The sequence below is a fragment of the Cyprinus carpio genome, chromosome A7 (assembly GCF_018340385.1).
Source record: "Cyprinus carpio isolate SPL01 chromosome A7, ASM1834038v1, whole genome shotgun sequence".
NCBI lineage: Eukaryota > Metazoa > Chordata > Actinopteri > Cypriniformes > Cyprinidae > Cyprinus > Cyprinus carpio.
This window is the reverse complement of record NC_056578.1, coordinates 11,504,088-11,529,485: the sequence shown is the minus strand read 5'-3', so window position 1 is coordinate 11,529,485 and position 25,398 is coordinate 11,504,088. Positions and strand designations below refer to the sequence as shown.

The window sequence follows — 25,398 nt, the reverse complement described above, 5'->3', positions numbered from 1 at the left end:
CAATAGCCAAAACTACATCTGTATGGGTCTGAATTATTGATTTATCTTTTATGCCAAAAATCATCGGGGCATATTGAGTAAAAGATGGTCATGTTCCATGCAGAGATATTTTGTAAATTCTCCTACTGTAAATAGGTTGAACTTAATTTTTGATTAGTTATCATGCATGGCCAAAAACTTCATTTGGGACAGCTTTAAAGGCCATTTTCTCAGTATTTTGTTTTTTTTTTTTTTTGCACCCTTTAGATCTCAGGATTTCAAAAAGTTGTATCTCGGGCATTATTATATGTCCCATCCTCACAAACATAAATCAGTGGGAAAAGCTTATTTAATCAGCTTTCAGATGCTGTATAAATCGCAATTTTCAAAAATCTTCTACCCCTTACTGGCTGGTTTTGTGGTGGTGACCGGGTCACATATATGAAGTGTGGTCCTATTACAGTGTCTGTTTTTTCTTCCAGGCTCGAAACATTGCAGTTTGTGTTCAGTTCGCTGATTCTGATGATGAAGGAGCCGGCCCATTAAAGGTGTGTGTTTGATTGTGCTATTTGTGTGCTATCCTCGCTTTCTTCCCCAATTCTTTAATATTTTGCGTAATTAGTGCCAGTGTAATGTGTGTAAGTGACTAACCACTGCTTGCTTCTTTAGTGCATCTATGGCAAGCCAGGGGATCCAGGTTTTCACCACCAGTGCTTTTTGCTGCCGTTTTGCACTGCTAACCAGTGTCCGGAGTTTTATGATGAGGTGAGATCCGTATTATGTTCTCATGTCTAGTGTTATTCTTTCACTCAATGCCAGCAACACAATATCTCATCCTTAATTATCTGTAGAAAAACATCAAGCATTGGACATCCATCACATGGAGCGCTTAGACACACACGAGCGAATGACGTTTTTGGTAAAAACTCCATTGTAGTGTTATTGTTTAACCTCTCTTACTGCGTAAAAATAAATTTCTATAATTATAGAACTGGGGACATTGACTAGCCCACAAAATGTCTAAAACCCAGGTATCTTATTATTGAGACCTAAACTATGGAATTTTAACATATAACATTTGAGCAGACTCGAGGATATGAAGAGCTGAATCTTTTGCAGACACATCATGTTAGGCTTCACCAGACCTCAGGGCCAAGAAATTAAAGACAGATGTTCGTTCAATATAGATTGAACGAGTCACAAGACATCAACTAGAGCAGTGCACAGGACAGCATTTGAAACAGTATTGCATGATTTGCCTGGAACAAACCTAATGATGTCATTAGCAGGAGAGCCTTAAAAGAGTAGTTAAGCAAAAAATGAAGGTATTATCATTCACTAAGTCAGTGTTGTTTTGGCTGGCTAATCACAATAACAATGTTTATATTTTTTCATGTACTGTATTTATGAGTCACAATCAGGCTTAGAAAAACACACACAACACTTTCTTTATGCAGAATAAGTCAAGATTCTCGCTAATGTTTGAAGTATTTTTCATCTCTGTCCCAGATTAAAAATCAGAGGCTTCCTGTCCACATCCATGGAGACAAAGCATCACGATTCTATTTACTTTCTATCACATAAGCTGTGAGGCTGGCAACAAAACCACCACCAAGAGGCGGGACGGGGTGGAAACTGGGGGATTGGGCCTGTGTGCTTGTGTATTGTATACCGTTCCAAACGTTTATACTCAGAAGATTTTTACAATAATAATCTTTTCATCAAGGACACTGTTGGGGTACATAGTTGCTTTCAGTAGTGGTACTTTGTAATAATTTGTTTACTACTTATGATTTTGATTATATTAGTAATATATTTTGGTAATATTCTTTGTTTGTTTGTTTAGGTCATTGTTTTATTTATATGTTTAGTCTTTATTTTGGTTAGTTTTAATAACTACAAAGTTGATTTAGACACCTGAGGGCAGTAGTGGGCACAGGTAAAGGTAAATTATGGTAAGGGAAAGTCACCTGGGTGATGGGCATATGGTTTTTACAAGCCGTGGGAGATGCTGTATTGTTTGCGCTCAGTTGGAATAAATAATAACCCAGCCACAACCCTGAACCCAGCTTGAATTTTGATTTTATTTCTTGCCTGCGTTACATCACCCTCCCCAGGGGGCCTAGAAGTTTCGTTTTGAAAGTCTTGATTTAAGTTTAATTACCTTTGTTTGTTGACAAAACGGCACTACAGACAAAATTAAATGATCAAAACCTTTCAAATATTGTTCATGGTATTCCATAAAAATAAGAGGCAGCACAACTGTTTTCATCAACTGGGATAATGAGAAATTGTTTCGGGAGCAAGCAAATTTCAGCAATATGATAGCATAAGATTTCTGAAGGCATCGTGTGCCACTAATAGATCTGAATATCAGCTTTGTTAAAATATAAAACAGTTATTTTAAGTTGTAGTACTATTTCACGATATTTTTAATAAATGCCAAAACTGTGCATAAGAGACTTCTTTCGAGAAACAGTACGAATGGATTACTATCGAATGGTGGTGTGTGTGTGTGTTGTGTGTGTGTAGTGTGTGTGTTTGGTGGTGTGTGTGTGTGGTGTGTGTGTTGTGAGGAATATACCTTGAACTCTTGCTCTTCTACAGTGGGTTATTCCTGGACTCCTGTTATTGAAGGATGGAAGTAATACACTTCTCAGACATCTACAGGCTTCTGTGTCAGCCAATCTACCAGCTGGTTTACCTGTATGACAAAAGCCAAGACTCAAAAAAAGGTCTAAAATCTTTCCTAAAAATTAATTGGTTGTGATTGGTTGGTTGCATTTGTTCATTGATGGTTTGGCTGCTTGGGAATTGATTGCGTTCCTGATTCATTCAGTAATTTTTTTTGTGTTTTTTTTTTTTTTGCAGTCTTCACCAGACATCAAATGGGTGGAGAATGCCAAACCATTATTTAACGGCCGAGTGTATGTAGCATCAACCTTTACACTTCAGGTCTGTTGATCTTGATCTAGGATGGTTAGCCATTTTTCCATTACCTGAACAGAGAGTAAGGAGTGTTCAGTAAATAACAGCAGTCCATCTAGTAACTCTCGTCCAACAGGATTTGCACCTCCACAATTTCTTCCAGATGCCAGCTGAGAGGTCAACATCACAGGCAAATCCCGCTGAACTCATCAAGTACCTAAAGGTGAGAGAGAAATGGATATCCTCAGTGAACCAGTGATATGTAATAAAACGCATAGTAATAGCGTCTATTTGAACCTATTTTAAAATGTCTTATTCCTCCTGATGGCAAATCTGAATTTTCAGCAATATTACTCCAGTCTTCAGTGTCACATAGATTCTTTTCATTTCCTGTCTCATTTCCAAAGTGCCTACATGCAGTCGAGACTCAGGTCATCATCAAGTTTTTCTGCCTAAGATTGCTGCGTTCAGCTCTTTGAAATCGTCCACGATGTGGCAAGCAAAGAGGAAGTCTAGACATTGCTGTCGCTCCTGCGGTGATTTTGCTTCATTTGTCTTCTCAGAAAGACGTGCTTCTGTATTACTGTTTTGTATGCAGAGTAGCCTATGAATGCATTGTTGTTCAGGGCAATATTTCCTTATTTAATCGTTTTTTAGTAGGATTTAAAGTGAATAGGACTGCTATGTTACCAGAGTGCCTCTGTTTGTCTCAGGGTAATCATTCACATGGTGTCTCAGTGTCATGAGGAGGAACTGGAGCACTACTTGCGCTCGTTTCTGAAGGTACAACATTATAGCTCCCTATAATTAGCTTACTATGAATTTGTTGATCTGATCACACTCGACCACTTGTAATCTTCTGATTTGTTTTATTTTTAAAAAATGTCAAAATCAGTGTTTTATTTTGCAGTACGTGTTTCGGATCAACAACGCAACTTCAGAAAACTCTTTGACGACACATGAAGTTTTGGCTACAGCAGTGACTGTCATCCTCAAACAAACTGCAGACTTCAACACCTGCAACAAACTCCTCAAGGTGACAAAACCGTTTAGAGTATGAGCTACTCTCTTTGCACAGCAGATGGCACTGTTGCGTTTATTTTCTATCCTTTTGATTCACTTCAGAATTGCGTTTATTGTTCCAGAAAACAGATCATGATATGACCATTGACATCCAATATTTACATATAACATTTCAGTATTGATGTATTCAGTGCCACTGGACCTTCCTCAGTGTATTCAAATCAATCAATCACCCCACCTCGTCTCATATGCCTTTTCTTTTCTTGTCTATCCTATTCTTATATCTGTAAATGTAATATGTGACCCTGGCCCACAAAACCAGTCTTAAGTGTCAGTTTATCAAAATTGAGACTTATACATCATCTGAAAGCTGAATACTAAAGTTTTCAGACATGAGACATTCACACTTCCCGTAAAGGACTGATTATGGAGAAAGAATGGTTCTTTTGTATTGCAAACATGATACTTGACTCCGAACTGCTGCTAATTATTATTCTTTTGTCTGTAATATTCATGGGAAAATTAGATTGCCTACACTTCATCATTGCATCGTTGTTGTGTTTAGCGTCGTGAGTCATGTTTACATTAATCTACACCCCGCCTCCAGCAGCGTGGGGGTGTTTGAATGTTCGAAAACAGTATACCGTCGCTCAGTCTTTTCAAACTTCTTTTTGCCCCCAAATGAAGAACGAAAACAAATTTAGTTTGAAGTATATCCTTTGAAGTATAAGCCTTTAAGACATATAAGTCACATATAGTCTTTTTACGTAACTGTTTCCACAAGGACACATTTTCTTGGAATTCAGTTCTCAGAGCTTTTCTTGGAACTAGGTTTGAGGGAATATGCTTTTTCATAAGAAAACTGGTTTGACTTTGACTGGTGTCAGAGATCACATCGTATTGTGGTAGAATAATAAGTCCATTGTTTCTGCAATGCAATTCACTTTCACTTTGATTTACTTTTGTCACTATGTTGCGGTGTTGTATACATTTATTTGTATGTTTAAAACTGATATATAGTGGCACACATTCAGAACATTCCTGTGATATGATATGGTATACATTAATATTATTATTCTTTTTAAACATTAAAGTAGTTAGATATCATGTTACACTACTGTTCAAACTTTTGGGATCATTAAGTATTTTTTTCCTGAAAGACATTGATGCTTTTATTCAGCAAGGATGCATTAAATTAATCATATTTATAATGTTACAAAAAAATTCTATTTCAAATAAATGATGCTCTTTTGTACTTCCTATTAATCAAAGAATCCTAAAAATGTATGATTGAAAATAAAGAGAAATGTTTCTTGTGCAGCAAATAAGCATATAAGAAGTAATGGCTGATGAAAATTCATCTTTGGCATCACAGGATTAAATGACATTTTATTAAAATGTTAAAATAAAATGTTTTATTTAAAATAAAATAAGAAATTGTAATCCTAATAACATTTCACAATATTGCTGTTTTTACTGACCTCAATCTTTGAACAGTAATGTGTAATATGGTATCAGTAAATATTTTATGTATTGACACACATTTATGACGTTCATCTATGTTACTGTATTAACACCTTTTTCTTTTTGTCTTATATTACAGTATTCCTGGTTCTTCTTTGAGACCATTGCAAAGTCAATGGCACAATACCTCCAGGATGGTAACAGAATGAAAGTTAGTATAATCTGATGACATATTTTACTCTTTAAAGTAATATCAATTAACAGCCATTTGCTATCTGAGAGGAGTGTACAGGGCCTTACTTTCCACTTCCTTTCCTTAGTCATCATCCTTAGTAAACACAATAAAAAGTAGCCGGGCTGTCAAACAGGAAGTTGTGTTCCACCTTTGGCATTTGTACACAGAATGAGGTTAACTTCTTCATTCTTCAAAAGTTTGCATGATCAAGGTATCTGTGAAGAAACTAATAAATTAATAAACAAGGCACACGAGCTGCACTGTACTCTACTGTTGACACAGAGTTGTTTTTTTGCATGTACAGTGTGTGTTTAACAGTTTCAACTTTGTGTCAGGCCGTTTCAAACATGTTCAGACCTAATTTACATGCCATTGGATGCTATTTGCATAACTGAAACCATAACCCATGTATGTCATTTAAAGGCCGGTGTATAAAGTCAGTTGTTCGAACATGCCTTCAGCACAATACCTAATTGCATGACACTGAAGAAAACAGTTGGACTTCCGTCTGGTTAGAATATCTCGGGCATTGACAGCTGAAATGAAATCAGATAAAATCCTACTTTACTTACAAATGATTCTTTCCTGTACCCATGTAGTATTCATAGCATAGCTATGTGACAGTTAAGAATGTGAAACCACCTCTACTGTCCATTTCCTGCAGATGCCGCGAGCCCAGAGGTTTCCAGAATCATTCCACCAAGCACTGCAGTCCTTGTTGTTGGCGATCATGCCTCACATCACTATGCGCTACGTGGACGTCCCAGTGGAGGCCCGCTCCGTCAACTTTAGCTTGGCCTGCTTCATCAAGGTCAGGCCTAGAGCTGTAGTATTTTAGTATGATCAGGGTTATTATTTAAGGTCGGGCTTAACTCTTTAATGCCTCTTTAATGAAATTAAACAACACAACTGTTTTAAACATTGATAATAATAAATGCTTCTAGAGTAGCAAATCAATATTAAATGATTTCTGGAGGATCATGCTGACAGTGAAGACTGGGGTAAATGGCCGCTGAAAATCCATCACAGGGAATACATTTTAAATAGAATATTCTTCTGTTAATATTTCACAATATCAGTATTTCTCTGCAGTTTTGCAATGATTGCTTGAGAATAATATCATCTCTTAATGATCAACGATACGTGTCAACCATGATAATCTTTTACCTTCTGCCACTGAAGTTGTTTAATATTTTATAGTTATATTAGTTATAGTTATATTAGTTGTTTAATATGTTCTTTTTTTATTTCAATTTTTTTTTTTAGTTTAATTGTTTGAATTGCATTGTCTATGTGTTCTTGAACGTGCACACAAGTTGCACAAGTGTGTTTGATATTCTGCAGTTGTACATTAACCTATAATCATGGCTTTCAAATTCCATTCACACTAATGGATTAAACTGAAGTGATACAATCTGGTAGATTGAGGCAAATTTTTATTCATTTTATCTAATGATTAGCTATTATTTTGAAGTGTGTTTCAAGCATCTGGACTTGGTAAGCCAGTGTGTTGACTGAATGTGTGGCCAGCTTACATCAAGACTATGAACCAAAGTTAAAACCTTCTCCCTCTTTCTCCTCCCTGTCCCTGGCACTGTAGTTTAACCAAACACATTTGATTGTTCATATATAATATGTGTAAAGTTTTATTGGACCTCAGGTATTCTTTATTGAATTTTGATTTATTTATTGTCCACATGACCTCATTTTAAGGCATTACATTTATCCTGACTGAAACTCTCCCCCCTTCACAGCGCTGCCTTAACCGTTCATGAACCGAGGATTTGCTTTCAGTCTGATAAAATGAATACACATGTGTTTCTTCGGCCTGAAAGATCAAAGGTAGGCAAAACAACTCAAATACATCACATGGTCAAAGCAATGATACTTACATTTATTTAGTGGGTTATTAATAATATAATAATATTAAATGGTAAATGACTAAATGTTTTTTGTTTGTTTAGTTTTTTTTGCATCGAATCAACCTGGGTGGTCTTTAAGGTAACATTAGTGTCATAATTAGTGGTGTCAGTCAATTAAAAAAAAATTAACTAATTAATCACAATTTTTTCTGAAATTAATCACGTGTTAATCCCACCTAACTTGTAGCATTAAAGTTTTTTAAATATACTTTTATATGTGCAAATAATTTCACATTCCTATTTGGTTATTAATGCTGAAGCTGATATCCTAGGAAATTGCACCCCCCCAATACCCTAATGGGATGGTTTCCACCCAAAGTTAAAATGACCCCATAATTTATTCATACACCTCATCTGGGCCATCCTAGGTGTTATATGACCCTCCTTCTTTCAGATGAATCCAAATCTGAGTTGCTCCATTAAAAACCATCCCACATAAAGAACTATCCCTTTAATCATTGACTAATAGCCATTCCGCAATAGAGAGTATAATTAAAGATCTATCCAATTTGGCCATTTTAGTAGACTTTAAAAAATTATAATTTCTAATTTTAAGTGAACTTAATCCTCACATGAACCCATTAAAAACAAATGTCATATTTTTTTCAACCTGTACCCTTCAGCTAGTAGGAAATATACAGAAATCGAATGAAGTTATCAAAACACTAAATTCTAAATTAAAGTAACATGAATCATAAAACTACAAATGTTATAAAAACGAACCCTCAGCAGCTGGGTTATTAGGTTATATTTGGCTGCTATTACTTGAAGAGCTAATACCGCTAATTCATAAGTGAAAGTAAAATATGCATTACGCTTTTAGCTATTTAAAAAAGCAGAGGGAAAAGAGGGAGATTCAAACAAACTAAAAATGACAATTGCTTTACACCCCGAATTGCGCTATTTGAAAGTGAAAGAAGTAAAATGTGGCGCCACTTTTACAGAAGCCATTCAAAAGAAAGGAAGCGAGGAAAGAGGAGCGTCAATGGTGATGCCCGGTATTATCAGTGTTTTTGTCATGTGTCAATTAACCCGGTGGAGAAAATTTCCCCTCATCGTCACAACCCTGTTGAGAAGTCCAGACAGACGGAATCCAGAGAATGGGTGTGACTCATAGTGGAACTAAGCTTCTCTGTTCTCATCCTCTGTGTTCTCCTTCTGTGCTGTTGATAGTTTAATTGTGGAATATCTTGTCATAACATCATGCATTATTTTAAATCTTGTAAATTGTGTAAATTGTATGTGCCACAGCCTGTATGCACGACCTGGAATACACATGCTTTGAAAGGGTGCAAATTATGTATTTTCAGTAATACTGAATAGCTGATGGTGAAAAGGAAGGAAGGGTCATATTTAGGGGGAACATATGCTAAACAGTAAAATGAACACTAAAGTATATTTGTGTATACAAAATCTAGATTTGAAAACTGTTCAATTAATTTATTTGTAGTGCTTTTCATAAAACTGATTTTCTGAAGCAGTTTGTTTGAGGTTATTTTATTTTTATTTTTATTTATTTTTTGGCTTACGGTTGTTTTTAAATTTTATAAATTTCAGGAAATGGTTGAGTTTTTTTTTTTTTTTTTTGGAAAGCATGAGTATTAGAGTTATCATTGAATTTTGAGCATTATGCACTTTAAAAATTAGGGTTATTAATCACAAGAATTGTCAGGGGTTTTAAAATTTTTTTTTGTCAATATCACTTGATATTGGATATTTAATTAATGCATGCTAGTTTTGAGCTATGCTTACATTTAGATTACCTTTGCTGACCTTAAGATGAAGTACATTTTTAAAAACTTATTATAATAATTTAATAACACTGTGAAATGTAATCTTCTTCAAATCTCAAAATAACCATCCCTTTTTCATACTGCACATTGCAGTGTTATAATACCTAAATTCACTTGTAGAGACTGAAAATTACTATTTATTGTAGTTTTCAGTGTAATATCAGTGTTATGTCTTCATGGACCTGCTCCCTATGATTAATCTCAACTGCTGTACTATTATTCACCTTCTCACTCTTTTCAGTCATCTGGCTCCTACCTGCTTACTTGCTTTCTTCTGAACGAATGTTCTGCTGTGTGAAATAACTGGGTATTTGTGTTGTGCTTTCCGTTTTTGATGTGATATTATGTATTTATATGTATCGTGTCTATATGTATGTACTGTATGCTATCCGCTTGTATTCTTAATTTGAAGCTGTGGTTATGTATTTTTCAGCCTTGAGAGTTGGGAAAGGTGGTCTTTAAATAAAACATAACTTTCCTTAATAACACGTGTTGCTGAACTCGGATGTGAATTAAGACAGCTTGTCAGGAACTTGTACAGATCGCTTTTGCGATAAATCGGTTTATCTTGTCTGTTGTTATGCCCATATCTAGATTGCCAAACCAGCTTCTCCAGCATTGCACTGGCCTCATCACTTTCTTTTCGCATGAAATGTTTGCAGGCACTTACGGAGAGATGAAGTTTGATTTCCTCTCGCTGACGGTGTGCCTTCCCACGACACTACATTCCTCTAAACCTGCCCATGCCGTGCGGCGTGAACCAGAGTTGCCCAGAGTTGGTCAAGGGTAGGTCTCTCCACCCTCCACCCACCTTGCCATGGCTTTCCTTGCCCCCATCCTCCCCTCCATCCCAGTCTAACAACTTCACCACTTTAAGATTCTGCTAGCACCCCATTTCATTATGCCATGTAACCCAGACCTGAAAACCATCCACACAAGGATTTAAGTGTGTCACGCGAATGGGGCATTGATGGCACTTAAAGCTTAACATATAATTTTGGCATGAATCAGAATATTTTCCCCTAAGAAGTTTCCCTAAGCACTGGATTTAACATAAGTTCAGTTATAACACATGCTTACCATGTAATGGCTGTCATGAGTTTATCAGTTTCACTATTTCAAATAAAAAAATAATAAATGAAGGTTCAAATGAAGGTTGGATAATATGACCTCAGGATTAACATACTCTACCATACTACTCAAATGTGCAGTATAAATTATGTGTACTTTGCACAGTATGTACACTTCCTTTTTAAAGTTGGGGATCAGTAAGGTTTTTTTTTTTTATATCTGATTGAATGCTCAGCAAGGCAGGATTCATTTGATTAGAAATACTGTTAAAACCACCATAATATGTGAATAATATTACAATCCGAAATAACTGATTTCTATGTTTATATATTTTAAAAATGTAATTAATTCCTGTGATGGCAAAGCTGAATTTCCAGCAGTTCCCAGTTCCATTTCCAAGCGGGGAGAAAATGCTGCAGGTGTCAAGTCGAACGCTTTCCCTGATGAGTTCTGCTACTTCATGTCATGGGCCTAGTGACACAAACCACAAAAGACAAAATTTTCACAGCTGATGTGTATCATTGATCAGTCAGAGATGATTGCATTTGGCTTTGATGTAGTCGAAAAAAAACATGGAGGGAAAAAATATTATATTAGCTGTGGTTTCCTGTAGTTTATGAAACTAATATACATATTCACACAAACAGACACACACACACACACACACACACACAAACAAAAAAACATATTTCAATTATACACACCCTTTCAAAGGTGATCAAAACTGCAGGGGAAGACAGTACAGTGATATTGTGAAATATTATTAGAAAACAGTTATTTAAAATTGTATTGTAATTTATTCTTGTGATGAATTTTCAGCATCATTTCTCTCTAGTCTTCCAGTCATCATTCCTAATATGTTTGAAATTCTGCTCAAATCATTTTTCTTTATATATTTATATATATAAAAAGTTATATTTTGTGGAAATCATTATAATATTTTATCAGGATTCTTTGACGTACAGAAAGCTCAAATGAACAGCATTTATTTAAAATAGAAATCTTTTGCAGCATTATAAATGCCTTTACTGTCACTTTTGATCAATTTAATGCATGCTTAATAAATAAAACATTAATTTCTTTAAAAAATATATATAATTTAATTCGCTGGATTAAATGTGCAACCATGTAGCATACTGTTCTTTGAAATGTTTATCATTACGTAATGCATAGTTAACCATTTAAAATCCATTTCAATAAAGCCAAATAAACAAATGAAAGGAAGTATGTAGTATATACTGTGTGCAGTATTCATTAGTGAGCACTATTCTGTTTCAAACACAGCCACATACCCTCTCACAGCTTCATTTCCACTGATAATTGCAATCCTGCATGATTGCTTCCTTTATTCATTATTTCAGATTTTATTTTGGTATGCGGTAGGGAGGCGTTTTGGTGTTAATAAGGTAGGTGATGCCGACCAGTGCAGCCGACGCAAACGCGCTTCCAGTCACCATGAATATCCTTCTGATAACCCCCACTAATTGCTTTGCTGTGCTCCCTGCATCATTCATCAATCACTGTCTAACTGCATTTGACACCTGGCTTCAGGTTGAGGCCTTTGCTTTTTTTCTGTAATCAAGCATAACATATTTGCTTTTGCTCTGATGAATTATGGTGACTAAATGTGAGTGTGACAGGATTTTGGGATGTTTTTACACCACAGAAATTAAAAATGCAGTGTTTTTTCATGCTTCCTTAAGTTGTTTGTTGCTGTAATGAAGTGTATCCTGTATTTGTCTGTCTTGTCCTGTCTGCACATGCCCTTTTTTAACTTGGTAATGCACTACACATGCAGAATGAGTGCGGAAACATCTTGTGTGCACTTGTTGTAATCTGGTTTTTTATCACTATTGTTTATATCTGAAAATGTGAGAAATGTGGCCTGTTCTGTTTTCAGTTCAGATTACAGTGAATACAAAAGATCTTGAAGGGGATTGTTAGGCCGCCAAAAACTTTTTCATAATTTACTCTCCTTCATGTTTTTTTTTTTTTTTTTCAAAACTGAATTACTTACTTTCTTGTGTGGAAAAAAAAATAAAATGTAAGTAGCATTTTTTCAATTCATTAAGGGTTCACAGTGACTAAAGCTCCAAAATTGGCGCTGTGCAGTAGACAAACACTGCCATTCAAAAATCTAAGGATTCAAAAGAAGTCTCATGCTCACCAAAGGTTGCTTTTATTTTGATCGTAGATACAGTTAAAACTGTAATATCGCAAAATATTATTACAGTTTAAAATAACTGTTTTTAGATCATCTTTGTGTGAGGATTAGACTTAAAAATCTTCCCTTTCCCGCTGAAGCTGAATCATGAAATAAGTGAATTGAATTCATTTAGTCCAGTTTGAAAACGAACCTGCTTAAAAGAATGGTTTGTTCACTGACTACTACTTGTCACTGGTGTGAAAGATTCTTCAAACATTCCGCTTTGTGTTCCACGGAATAAATAACAGCATGCATGTCTAAAGAAACTTTAGACATGAGTGAGTAAAATTGACAGAAAATTTTCAATTGTACGATGAACAGCTACTTGTCATTAGAGGATGAATCTTGTCAATCAAGATTTTGGTTATTATTGCTAAAGAGGCAGGCAATTTATAATTGCATGACCTTTTTCAATAATATAAAAAATGCGTTCACTTTATGCACAAGGTATTTCGTCCTCTGGTTTCTGTTTCTGTTATTGTTTGAAGGTCTGGAATGCAGTGATGTACTGCTTTCGCAGAAAGCATTTGCTGATTTTGGCCAGCCATCAAACCCCAGACACTGTCTTTTCATTTGGAAGCCTTTCACTATCACAGTATGTCTCAGAATCTCACAGAGGTTAATACCCAGATGTCACTGATGTTTAAGCAACCATTGCAGATAGTCATGCTTTAAAAAGTATTGCTTCTTTGGGATGCATGAAATAGGAGTGTTGCTTCTTAACGTTTTAATGAAATTTTACACAGATTTCCCAAAACATTCATGTCATTTGCCGAAAATGGAAAACAAGAAAAAAAAGAGAAGAAATAATGTAGTGTGTGGAACATTGCTGACCCTGAAATCATTTGTTTCAGATCAGAATTTGGAATAACAGCCCTGACTGAAGATTATTGGCAAAAATCATTTTTCCTGGGTGGTCTGCTGCTGCGAGAGGTTGCTGATGGACTCCAGGGCTGCCCAGAGATCAGAGACAACTGGCTGTGGCTGCACTCAAGACCTCATGATCAACATGCATGGATGACATACAATTCTTTTAGGTAAGTTACATAAGGACAGGACAATTCCTGTTTCTGCTGCTGCTGAATAGACGGAGTGTCATCAACCTTTGTTCCCAGAAAACAACTTGCTGTTTTGCATGGTGCAACTGTACATAACTGTTATGTTTAATAATTTTAATGTTAGTCTCCATGAGTCTTTTGTCTGTTTGCACTGTTGGTTTAATTAGTAAAGTTTACTAATAATAGTATTCAGGGCTTAAAGTTCTCCACTGCACTGTGCAGGATTTCCGGTGTGCAGCGTTAACTCTTGGGAGAAAAATAATCCTACATTTAAAAAAAAATCTTGTTGATTGATATCACTTCGAGTCCATAGGTTAAGATCTACCAATGGTATGAGAGGAGCAACTTTCACTCTCAACCAAACTAACATTGCTAGCCAATCAGAATGCTTTATGCCAGAAATGCCGCAGGCAGCATTATAATAATTATCCAATTACAAATTAAGCTGCCCCTGATGAATGGAAACTGAGAAAATGTGTATCATTTTAAGTGAAAAAAATAAGTTGATTTTTAAATTTCATGGCATCAACACATCTCTCAAAAAGTTGGGACAAGGCCATGTTTACCACTGTGTGGCATCCCCTCTTCTTTTTATAACAGTCTGCAAACGTCTGGGGACTGAGGAGACAAGTTGCTCAAGTTGTCTAATACAGGCTTCTAGTTGCTCAACTGTCTTAGGTCTTCTTTGTCGCATCTTCCTCTTTATGATGCACCAAATGTTTTTCTATGGGTGTGAAGATCTGGACTGCAGGCTGGCCATTTCAGTACCTGGATCCTTCTTCTCTGCGAGCCATGATGTTGTAGTTGTTGTTGATGCAGTATGTGGTCTGGCGTCTGGCATTGTCATGTTGGAAAATGCAAAGGTCTTCCCTGAAAGAGACGACGTCTGGATGGGAGCATATGTTGTTCTAGAACTTGGATATACCTTTCAGCATTGATGGTGCCTTTCCAGATGTGTAAGCTACCCATGCCACACGCACTCATGCAACCCCATACCATCAGGAGATGCAGGCTTCTGAACTGAGCGCTGATAACAACTTGGGTTCTCCTTGTCCTCTTTAGTCCGGATGACATGAGCGTCCCAGTTTTCCCAAAAAGAACTTCAAATTTTGTTAAGTCTGACCACATAACAGTTTTCCACTTTGCCACAGTCCATTTTAAATGAGCCTTGGCCCAGAGAAAACGCCTGCGGCTTCTGGATCATGTTTAGATATGGCTTATTTTTTGACCTATAGAGTTTTAGCTGGCAAGCGGCCGAATGGCCGCGGTGGATTGTGTTCACCGACAATGTTTTCTGGAAGTATTCCTGAGCCCATGTTGTGATTTCCATTACAGTAGCATTCCTGTATGTGATGCAGTGCTGTTGTCCTAAGGCCCGAGATCCGCGGGCATCCAGTTGGTTTTCCGGCCTGTACCATACACACAGAGATTGGTTCCAGATTCTCTGAATCTTTGGATGATATTATGCACTGTAGATGATGATAACTTTTTGCAATTTTTTCTCTGAGAAACTCCTTTCTGATATTGCTCCACTATTTTTCACTGCAGCATTGGGGAATTGGTGATCCTCTGCCCATCTTAACTTCTGAGAGACACTGCCACTCTGAGAGGCTCTTTTACACCCAATCATGTTGCCAATTGACCTAATACGTTGAAAATTGGTACTCCAGCTGTTCCTTATATGTACATTTAACTTTTCGGCCTCTTATTGCTACCTGTCCCAACTTTTTTTGGAATGTGTAGCTCTCATGAAATCAAAAATGAGCCAATATTTGGCATGACATTTCAAACTGTCTCACTTTCAACATTTGATATGTTATCTATATTCTATTGTGAATAAAATATAAGTTTATGAGATTTGTTTAAATTATTCCATTCCTTTTTTACTGACTCATTTATTTGTACACTGTCCCAACTTTTTTGGAATGGGGTTTGTATCTACCTATGTCTAAATCTGCCATGTATTGTGTACATCGCGATTTCAAAATAAAAGTTCTGCATGTGGCCAAATATTAAAAATGTATTGGTTAAGCATTTAATTTAATCACACGCTGTAGTGAAACGTCACCAGGCCGTTGGCACCCTCTTACTTGGTATTTGTTTAATACATAATGTACTTAAGTTGGTTATGTTTCATGGCTATGTATAGGTATATTACATTATGTATTTTGAACTGTGCTTGTTAATCACAATCATGTAATTTCTTGGTGTTGATATTTTATTTTGAGCCAGTTATTATTGCCTCATCGTTAGTTTATATATAAATAGTCATACTTAAGTCTGGGTTTCTACTTTCTAGGTCTATTTGTGTTACTAAAAACTATCAGATTACTCAATTGTCAAAAATAATCAGTAGGATTACTTGATTACCAAAAAAAAAGAATCATTAGTTACGGCCCTAAGCTTAGTTAAAAATATTTGCATTGTTATTGTTTTACTTTTTGTGTAATTAAAAGACAAACTTTGTCGTTGAAAATTTTTAAAAATAATATTAAAATATTGTCTCAGTTCTAGTGAACCAAGTGCATTCAGACATTTTGTCTCTTATCTTAGAATCTACGGGTGCATCTCTAACAAATTAGAATGTCGTGGAAAGCTTATTTCAGTAATTCAACCCTAAATTGTACATTGTATTAAAAAATGCAATGCACACAGACTGAAGTAGCTTGTCTTTGTCTTTTAATTGTGATGATTTTGGCTCTCATTTAACAAAAACCCACCAATCTCAACAAATTAGAATACTTCATAAGACCAATCATTTTTAGTGAATTGTTGGCCTTTTGGAAAGTATGTTCATTTACTGTACATGTACTCAATACTTGGTAGGGGCTCCTTTGCTTTAATTACATGCCTCAATTCGAGGCGTGGCAGGGAGGGATAGTTTATGGACATGCGGGGTGGTATGGAAGCCCAGGTTCTTTGACAGTGCCTTCAGCATCATCTCATTTTTGGTCTCTTGTTTATCATTTTCTATTGAAATACTCCATAGATTTCTCTCTGGGGTCAGGTCTGGTGAGTTTGATGGCCAGTCAACGCCACCAACAACCAACACCATGGTCATTTAACCAACTCTTTGGTGTTTTGGCAGGTGGGGCTAGCTGCCAAATCCTGTGAAAAAATGAAATCAGCATTCTCCAAAAGCTGGTCAGCAGAAGGATGGAAGCATGAGTTCCCAAAATTCTTGCGTAAACGGTGCAGATGACGTTGGTTTTCAAAAAACACAAATGGACCAACACCAGCAGATGACATTGACAGCCCAAATCATTAACACGACGTGGACCTTAACACTGGACTTCCAGCAAACCTTTCGGCTGTGAGCTCTCCTCACCCCCTTCCTCCAGACCTTAGGACCTTGGTTCCAATGAAATACAAAACTTGCTATCATCTGAAAGAGGACTTTGGACCACCTGGGCAAAAGTCCCAGTTTTCTTCTCCTTAGCACAGGTAAGATGGCCTCTGTTGTTGTCTGTGGTTCAGGAGTGGATTAACAAAGAGGAATACGCTCTCGTAAGCCCCCCAAACTCCTTGAAGCTCTTGTAAATGTGGTGGCTCTTGATGACAACTTGGACCACGCCTCCGCCAATTCGTGTGGAAGTTTCACCAAATTCTTGAATCGAATTTGTTGGACATCTCATAAGGCTGCGGTCTCATCGGTTGGTTGTGTTTCTTTTTTCCATACTTTGTCCTTCAATCACCTGTTTGTAACGATGCTTGGATACATTTTTATAGCACTCTGTGAACAGTCAGCTTCTTTGGCAATGAATGGTTTGTGGCTATACCCTCGCTTGTGAAGGGTTGTCATATGATTGTCTTTGGAAAACTGTCAAGTCAGCAGTCGTTCCAATGTGTGTAGCCTATAGAACCAAAACTGAGAGACCATTTTTGAAGGCTCAGAAAACCTCTGCAAGTGTTTGAGTTGATTAGCTGATGGGCCTGTCACATATTTAATTGTTGAATTGGTGGATTTTTTGTTAAAGTGAGCCAAAACTCATCAACAATTAAGAACCAAAGATTTAAACTACTTCAGTATGTTTTGCATGGGCATTTATTTGATACACAAGCTTTCACAATTTTGGTTGAATTACGGAAATGAACTTTTCCACGGCATTTATTATTGAGTGCATTTAAGTGTATTGTATCACCCTAGTGTCGTAAAAGGGTGATATAGTCCTAATTTTTCCAAAGTGTAGGATATAGCTTCATTCTTCAGGGTCAACCATTCTATTCAGAGAAAAAGAAAATCAGTTTGAATAAAGCAATAACTTTGCCAAGTATCCTTTCAAATGTTAAAGTTGCCATAGTCATTGCATGGCTTTTGCATGTTGAGGCCCCACGCCCTGGGAAAAAGTTCAGGCTTGGGTTGTTGTTTTTTGTTGTTGTTTTGCGTTAACCTCTGAGGATTGTTAGACATGGTGGTTAGGAATTAAAAACAAACCCTTAAAAAGGATACTCCCACCCAAAAATGAGAAAATCCCTCAGCCTTCCGCCGCTGTGTAAGAGCTTTCTTTATTCTGTGGAACACAGAGCATTTTAGTGGGGCCAACATAAAACTATTGAAGCCATTGTAATTCAAGTGAATGGGACCCCCCCTCAAAGCTGATGTTTCAACAACCAGGCAAAACAAAAGCTATAACCATTCAACTCCATTTAATTAAAACTGAAGCAAAACAATACTGTATTTATATGATAACTATCTATAATAACTGAAGTTTTTGATAATATTTCTTCATTCGAACAGGTACTCATTGTGTACAACTTACGAGGACGTGGTGGCGAAACACAGGAAAACGTCAGCGATTTTCACGTGGGACTTTTATGCGAGTGTGGTGAACCTTGTATAAACGTGGGCCGGAAGCAATGATTTAGAAAAGAAGAAAAGGAAAACACTCAGTGTTGTTCCACAGAAGACAGGTAACATCTGGGTGGAAATACATGAGGATGAGATTTTTCACTTGTTAGGTGATAGTGTACCTACCTTAACCTACACCTTATGAATGGCATACTACATGACGTCTCAAATCATGCAAAACTTTTTTGAGGAGAAAAAAATTTGTGCTATAACTTATTTCTAAACCACCCAATTTTGCACGCACTTTGTCCTTGGCAAGCAAAAAAAAAAAAAAATCTGAGAGACTTGAATTTAAAAAATAGGGACCTGGAGAGTTGTATACTCTAAGACTAAAATATAATAGACCAATTATGGGATGGAAGCTGGACCTTGTAAGACATTCACCTAGAACACCATAAGCACTGCATAAGGAAATAGTCTAACATCCTCTCATAGTTTCCCATATATCCTCTCATGTCATGACATCACCCCTAGCAGCCATGGTACCTCAACATCAAGGCTTATGAAAAACTGTCAACTTCTTGTTTATTTTGGATGGTTTGTGGAATTTAAAATTCCATGTCATGAAAGTTAAATGACCAGGATTCAATGTAGATGTGATTTACCAATTTGAAATTTCGTCATACATTAATAAGTAACGAAGCAGCACACATAAGTGTAAATTCAAACTTTTCTGTACAACATACAACAGGGATGCAGGGATTTTAGTTGTGAGATGACCCAAATGCATGAAGCAGTTCGGTGTTATTGAAATTTGTGGTATTTGCATTGTTAAGCGTTTATCACGGAGGGTGGGCCGACAACCATGCAAAGAAATCCTCCCAGCTATTCCTTACAGTTGTCACCATTGGTAATAAAATGCTGCACAATGTGTGTGGCATTATCATCTCACACAGAACGTCCTGTCCTGTTATGCAAATGCCAGATTTCATTGAGTCCAGATCGAAAGGTTTCCAGATCATTGTGTTGGAACAGACATGGTTTCTCGACAGACCTGCTAACAAATCGAAGTTTCTGAATACAAAGCCTCTATGATCTGTTGGTGAATTGGACACTTGTTTGGTTACAGGACTATATAGGAGACCTAAACGTATAGGATAACCATGGGATAGTTGACAGTTGCACATGTCTAATAGTACGTAATATGGTTGGGTGTTTTAGCTGATGCGCTATGAAACATGCTTATAAGTGTGTGAGCACCCTCATAAAATGACAATAATGGCATTCATTTTCGAAAAAACATATGGGACGGTTCCTTCCAGGATATGTCCAAAAATCTTAGAAGTTTAGTTTTTAGCCCTAATATTTTTTTATTAGTGGATTAGTTATAGTTATTTTTAGTTAGTTAGACCATTTTCTCAATGTCGTGTACAAATTTTTAGTATGATTTATATACTATTATTTTGAATTATCCTTTGGATTTTTTATTTTTATTTTGATTATTTGCTTGTGACATTTTTTCATCCTCAGTATTATTAATTATTGATTTCTTTCCGTTGTCATTTTAGGTATTTAATACTTCAACTTAAAATTTATTAAAAATTCAATTTTTTGTTTAAGCTTTGTAAGGTGTTTTTTTATTAATCTAATATTTCGTTTTATATCCAGCCCCTTTTTTGAGTTACCAAAAATTAACTATTTTGTAATAGTTTTTATAATTGACAGAAACAAACACTGGGATAAGAGGCTTTGGTTATTTTTACTCTGGGACCGGACCAGCCAAAACAACCCAAATATTTTTGAATTCATTGTGTATTATAGCATAAAACTTTTTTTGTTTAATTTTGCATTGATTAAAATCATTGGAGCATAAATTAAATATACACAGTAAAACAAACCTAATATAAGCAACAACATTTTTTTTTAAGCTGCAAGTCCTTTGACATAGTGACCATTTTCTTTGCTACCGAAAAATGTTTCATCAATCATTTGTTTCCATTTCATCTGATGACAGAACCAAGCATTCCAGCATCTGTCCTGCTGTACATACCACATTATCGAGCTCCGCTACCAGAAACCTGAGCCACAGGAACAGTCCCTGTTCAATTACTGCAGAAATTGAGCTCGGCGTTCAGGGTAAACATCCATTTATCTCTTATCTGGGATCTACAATGACATAGTCTTCATCTGTTATTGGAACAAATTTTTAAGTTTTAGGAAAGTGCATATTGCTTACTCACTTGCAAATCCATTGGAAACTTCTTAAATTCATTCCAAAAAGATAAGACAAAACATAGGCATTTAGAAAGATAGGTAACAGGCAGTTAGTGTGAAGATTTCATTGTTCTCTTACCAGAAATAGACTGTAGAGTTTGAAAAACAACTAGCGTTGCCTCTCAAATGCCACATCTTAATTTCTTGAAATGGATATTTGCATAAGTTATTTTTTAGTTGTCATAAAAACAAAGAAGAAAAAAAAAAAAAAAACCAGGCGTTCTTATAGATATACATATGGAACAGGTTAGGTTTCTTTGGGTTAAGCATTTTTTCTTTTTGACAGCAGTATGTTTTATTGTGGGGTGTGCAAGTTGTTTCGTTTTTTATTACTTGATACAGGTTTACTTTTGCACGGGTGTGTAACTCAAGACATGCAATGTATACATTTGCTGAAATGCATGGACTAGTTGTAAATGTTAAGCCTTGCAAGTTCTTGATCGTCATTCAGGCATAAGCTCGTATTCCTGTTTTCCTCCATGCTCCTTAGTCCCAGGATGATTGTGCCATTGGAAAGGACCCACACGAAGCAGCACAATCCTTAGATAAGGAACCTAGTGAGTATCAAGTTTTGTGCCAACAGAAAGTAAAGTAACATACACACAGTATTGTACATTTGATCCCTGTGTTGTGTTGCGTTTTTCACAGCTGGTGTCCTGCACCGGAAACTGACATATTAGGAAAGTGGGAGTCCAGAAGCTCTATGTATGGAGTCCTGGCACTTCAGACTGTCAATGAGGTTGGAAACCGAGACAGCCATGATTTCACTACTGGTGGCCAGTGTTGGTGGGAACAAGTTTCTTTTAACAGTAACATGTACCATATTGTGTTTACTCAATATAAAAAAAAAAACTAATTATATTACATGGTATTACTTTTTGTAGTAATTTAACACAGTAATCCCTTTTTTCCTCACTCCTTTATATACTCTATACCATTCAAAAAATTATATATTTGTTTCACGGAGAATCATTAAAGTGAACAGTATAAGCATTGTATAATGTTACCAAAAATTCTATGTCAAATATAAGTTGAGGTTTTGAACTCTATCATCATCAAATGAATTTTCATGACAATATGTGATGATAATCAAGAAACTTGTATCTTGAGCACCAAATCACCATATTAGACTGATTTCTGAAGGATCATGTGACACTGACGGCTGGCATAATGGATGCTGAACTTTCATCTTTTGATCGACAGGATAAAGTAGATTTTAAAATAATAAATAGAGAAAACGGTTTTATTTTGTTAATTGTTCATAAATTTCACCACAAGTACTGTTTTTTCTGTATTTTTTTTTATCAAATAATTGCAGCCTTGGTGAGCATTAAAAAACACCCTTGCGTGCGACCCCAAACTGTTGATCGATAGTTCGTCAATGTATAAAATTATGTAATTGGGTACTATAATTTATAAAATATATTATATTTTGGTGTTTTCTCTCATGTAACATCAACAGAAACTAATACACATGTAAGCGTCGGAGTGCTGGGAGAACAACTTCTTTATATTTGTCATTTTTAAGCATAAATCACACTTCTCTAACTGCCGAACCTCTAAAAAAACAGTAGTAAGTAATAAACGCCATTATAAGGGTAAATTGTGCAATATGCTAATATCTGGTTTAAAGTAGAGGATTTCACCGCGCGAAACACTGGACGGCTTAGCGACTACCTTTTGAATATCACACACATCGAAGATGACCATTATTAACGTGAGATTTTTCACGTCACTTCCATGCGTACAGGTGAAGACAGGGGAGCGCCAGGGCCAACAGTATGAGTGGTGCAGCCGGGAGCTCGGGCCCTATTGTTGGTGTACGCGGTGCCCTCCCCCAAGTGTTGGGTACCAAACCACCTTTTCGTCACCATGGTAGCGAACTACACCACCACTTTGGTGTACCTCACCACCACCACCACCAGACTGCTCGTCCCGACCCCCCCTTACTTTGCCACACCCCACACCACCTTCCAGGCCCTGACCACCCACTGTCTTCACCCCACCCCTTCCCACCCCCCTGCCCACCACTTCAGCGATATGACACGCACTAGTACTTTAGCCCTCTCCCCACCAGAACCACCTACCATGCATGCAAACATGCCTTTAACCTCACTATATACTTTCCCCTTGCCCAGGTCCATTCCTTTGCTTTGCCTACCTTACTGACCGTAGAGCCCACACAACAAATCCCTATGCTTCCAACACAACCAAACAGTTGTGGACCATAGAGGCTCCGCTATTCACAATCAACCCCCTAGTAGCGAAATTTCACATACCCACGCGATGGTCCCAGGGGAAAGATTCAGACATAGAAAAGCCATTAAATTAGATGAATAATACATCCGCTATGGCCCAGCAGCTGACCAGCGTGCAGCTTTGAAGTACCCCAGTGACCACCACCAGGCCCCACACATCATGTTCCCACTCCACCCCAAATTCACCAGGGACAGGGTGTTTAATTCCCACCCAAAAATCAAAAAAAAAAAAAAAAAAAAATATGATGGCCCCCAGCTCCCTGCACTGTGAACCTTTAATGATGAGGTATCGGCGACTCAGCTCTTGAGTTTTTCGGACCAGCAGACACAACAGTTTACCACCAGTCCCACGCCAGCTTGGGCTGGCTACGCCCCCATGTTGACCGCAGAGTGTGCCTGATCTTGGAGTGGGATGAGTCAGATGTGTGGAACATGTTGAAAAATGATGAATTCGAGGCATTTGAGGCATACTATGATTTGCAAGATGCTCAAAGAACTACCTGGAATTATGATCCACCCTGCCGAAAATTCCACTACGAATTTGCTGGGCCTCCTTGCCTCCAAAGCTGCCTGCCTGCAACGACACACAGACTACAAACGCCTGCCTGCCTGCTCTGCTTTTCAGGTTCTCATTAGACCCAAGCATGTAACAGGTATTAATAGAATGTAAACAAAATGCCCGACCAAAACTAAAAATTGACCTGTCTGGAAAGCACCCACATACTAGTAATCTATGAAAGTCACGTTTCTTTATTGGTTACCGGTCAAAGAGCGGCAGGATGGGACAAATTCAGTTGCTGGGTTTCTCTGAAAATACTTGAGAATGTCACTAGGAAAGTGAAGGGAATAGAAACCTGGTTGAACGGTGATAGGGTGCGCCATTGAATGCTTTTGTTTCTGTTACTCAAGTAAGTTTGCCATGTATGACAGGCTACTGATGGTCGTATGGTTTCCACAGTACAATCCACACGGCAGCCTGTCGCAATATTCGCCAGTGACCTGCTTGAGTGAAGTTGACGTACAGACACCTTAATACTTTCATTTGTCAGGCAGTGGACCAAGATACAGTGCTGATCTAATTGATATAGGTGTATCCACACAAGGGGATAACTACAAACACTGGCAAATGCCAAGGATATTTTTTATTTTTTTGAAAGCAAGTCTTCTCAAATGCACCACAAAGGCAAGATTATTGGCAATCAAAAATACAGTAAAGCAACAATGTAATAGTGTACAATATTGGTATACTGAAAATTGCTTATTTTTCTGTTTTAATATTTAAAAAATATATATATATATGTATAATTTGTATTGCTGGTATTGCGATAAATGAGGTTGGTATCTATTTCAACGGGAATGAAGAAATTTTATTTCACGACAGACGGCTATATATCTCATTGATGACCCTATAGTTATTAAAAACTAAATAAAAAGAGAGCAAAGTTAAATTACAAACGTCTGTTGTGAAATAAAGCTTGTACTTTATGGCGCTACAGTAGGCTAAGGTGATTTGTAAAGGTAACTGCACAGTCTGGCACCGTATCGAACTTGAACTGATTCTACTAGTAAGACAGAATCAAACAAAGTGAGAATGATTCAGTCAGAGAGGATAAGTGAACAGAACAAGGCACGCAAAGGCTAACTTAGCGAGTAACGTGCTGTCGCAGGTTTAAGGACGCCAACAGGCACACGGGGGAGCAACAGACGCTTTAATGCATGCACATCCGAGGTTTTCACCCACCTGTTTACAGTTATTGACACCTAAACCGACTGTGTTTACATGAATATAAAAACAGTTCGGGGTTTCCCCAATAGTTTCCAAGTATTTTTTTTTTTTACTTGGGATTTAAAATGGAAACCCCCCAAAACCGTCTGTTTACCGCAATCTTAAAAAACTTTTTTTATTTAACATAAGAAAGAAACTAATGCGGGTTTTGGAATGACAGGGAGGGTGGAAAATTTATGACAAAATTTTTAATTTTAGGGGGAACTACCCCTTTTAATGGGTTAATTAATAGAAAGGGAAGGGGACCTTAAAAAAAAAGGGTGATTTGAAAAATTTTAAGGGTTTAAAAAAGAACGGGCATTTTTTTTCAAATATTTTTATATTATGTAGGGGAAAAAAAATGTAAAAGCTTTTCTTTCACTTAAAACAATTTAATAAAATTTATTTGCAAATTTAAAAGTATTTTTTTTTTTTTTAAATTTGTCACTGAGAAGCAGGACACACCCCTGGGGTGCTTTAGGAATTGCTTTTTGACAACATGGGAAAAAACCCCCGCTTGTGCGGGAAAGCGTGGAAATTTTTTATGTCAAATTTGTTTTTAAACCCGGGGAAAATTTGGGTTAAAATATAAAAAAAAAAAAAGGTTAATCAGCCCCTCGGTTTAATTCTGTT

The 25,398-nt window shown here is 36.8% G+C and overlaps 2 protein-coding genes across 2 annotated transcripts in view; both read left to right on the top strand.

Moving 5' to 3' along the window:
* Window positions 1–25,398, top strand: part of LOC109093682 (netrin-4-like) — an 89,450-nt gene that overhangs the window by 31,680 nt on the left and 32,372 nt on the right.
* Window positions 3,598–6,471, top strand: LOC122145586 (dedicator of cytokinesis protein 11-like). Its single transcript, XM_042759640.1, has 4 exons — window positions 3,598–3,690; window positions 3,818–3,943; window positions 5,534–5,605; window positions 6,294–6,471. Exons 1-4 carry the CDS (start codon window positions 3,634–3,636, stop codon window positions 6,465–6,467), a joined length of 429 nt encoding a protein of 142 aa, XP_042615574.1. The 5' UTR covers window positions 3,598–3,633; the 3' UTR covers window positions 6,468–6,471.

Coding starts and splice junctions, on each gene's coding strand:
- LOC122145586 (XM_042759640.1), top strand. CDS start 3,634: ATGGTGTCTCAGTGTCATGAGGAGGAACTGGAGCACTACTTGCGCTCG. Junction 3,691..3,817: donor ACTTGCGCTCGTTTCTGAAG/GTACAACATTAT, acceptor TTTATTTTGCAG/TACGTGTTTCGGATCAACAA. Junction 3,944..5,533: donor CCTGCAACAAACTCCTCAAG/GTGACAAAACCG, acceptor CTTATATTACAG/TATTCCTGGTTCTTCTTTGA.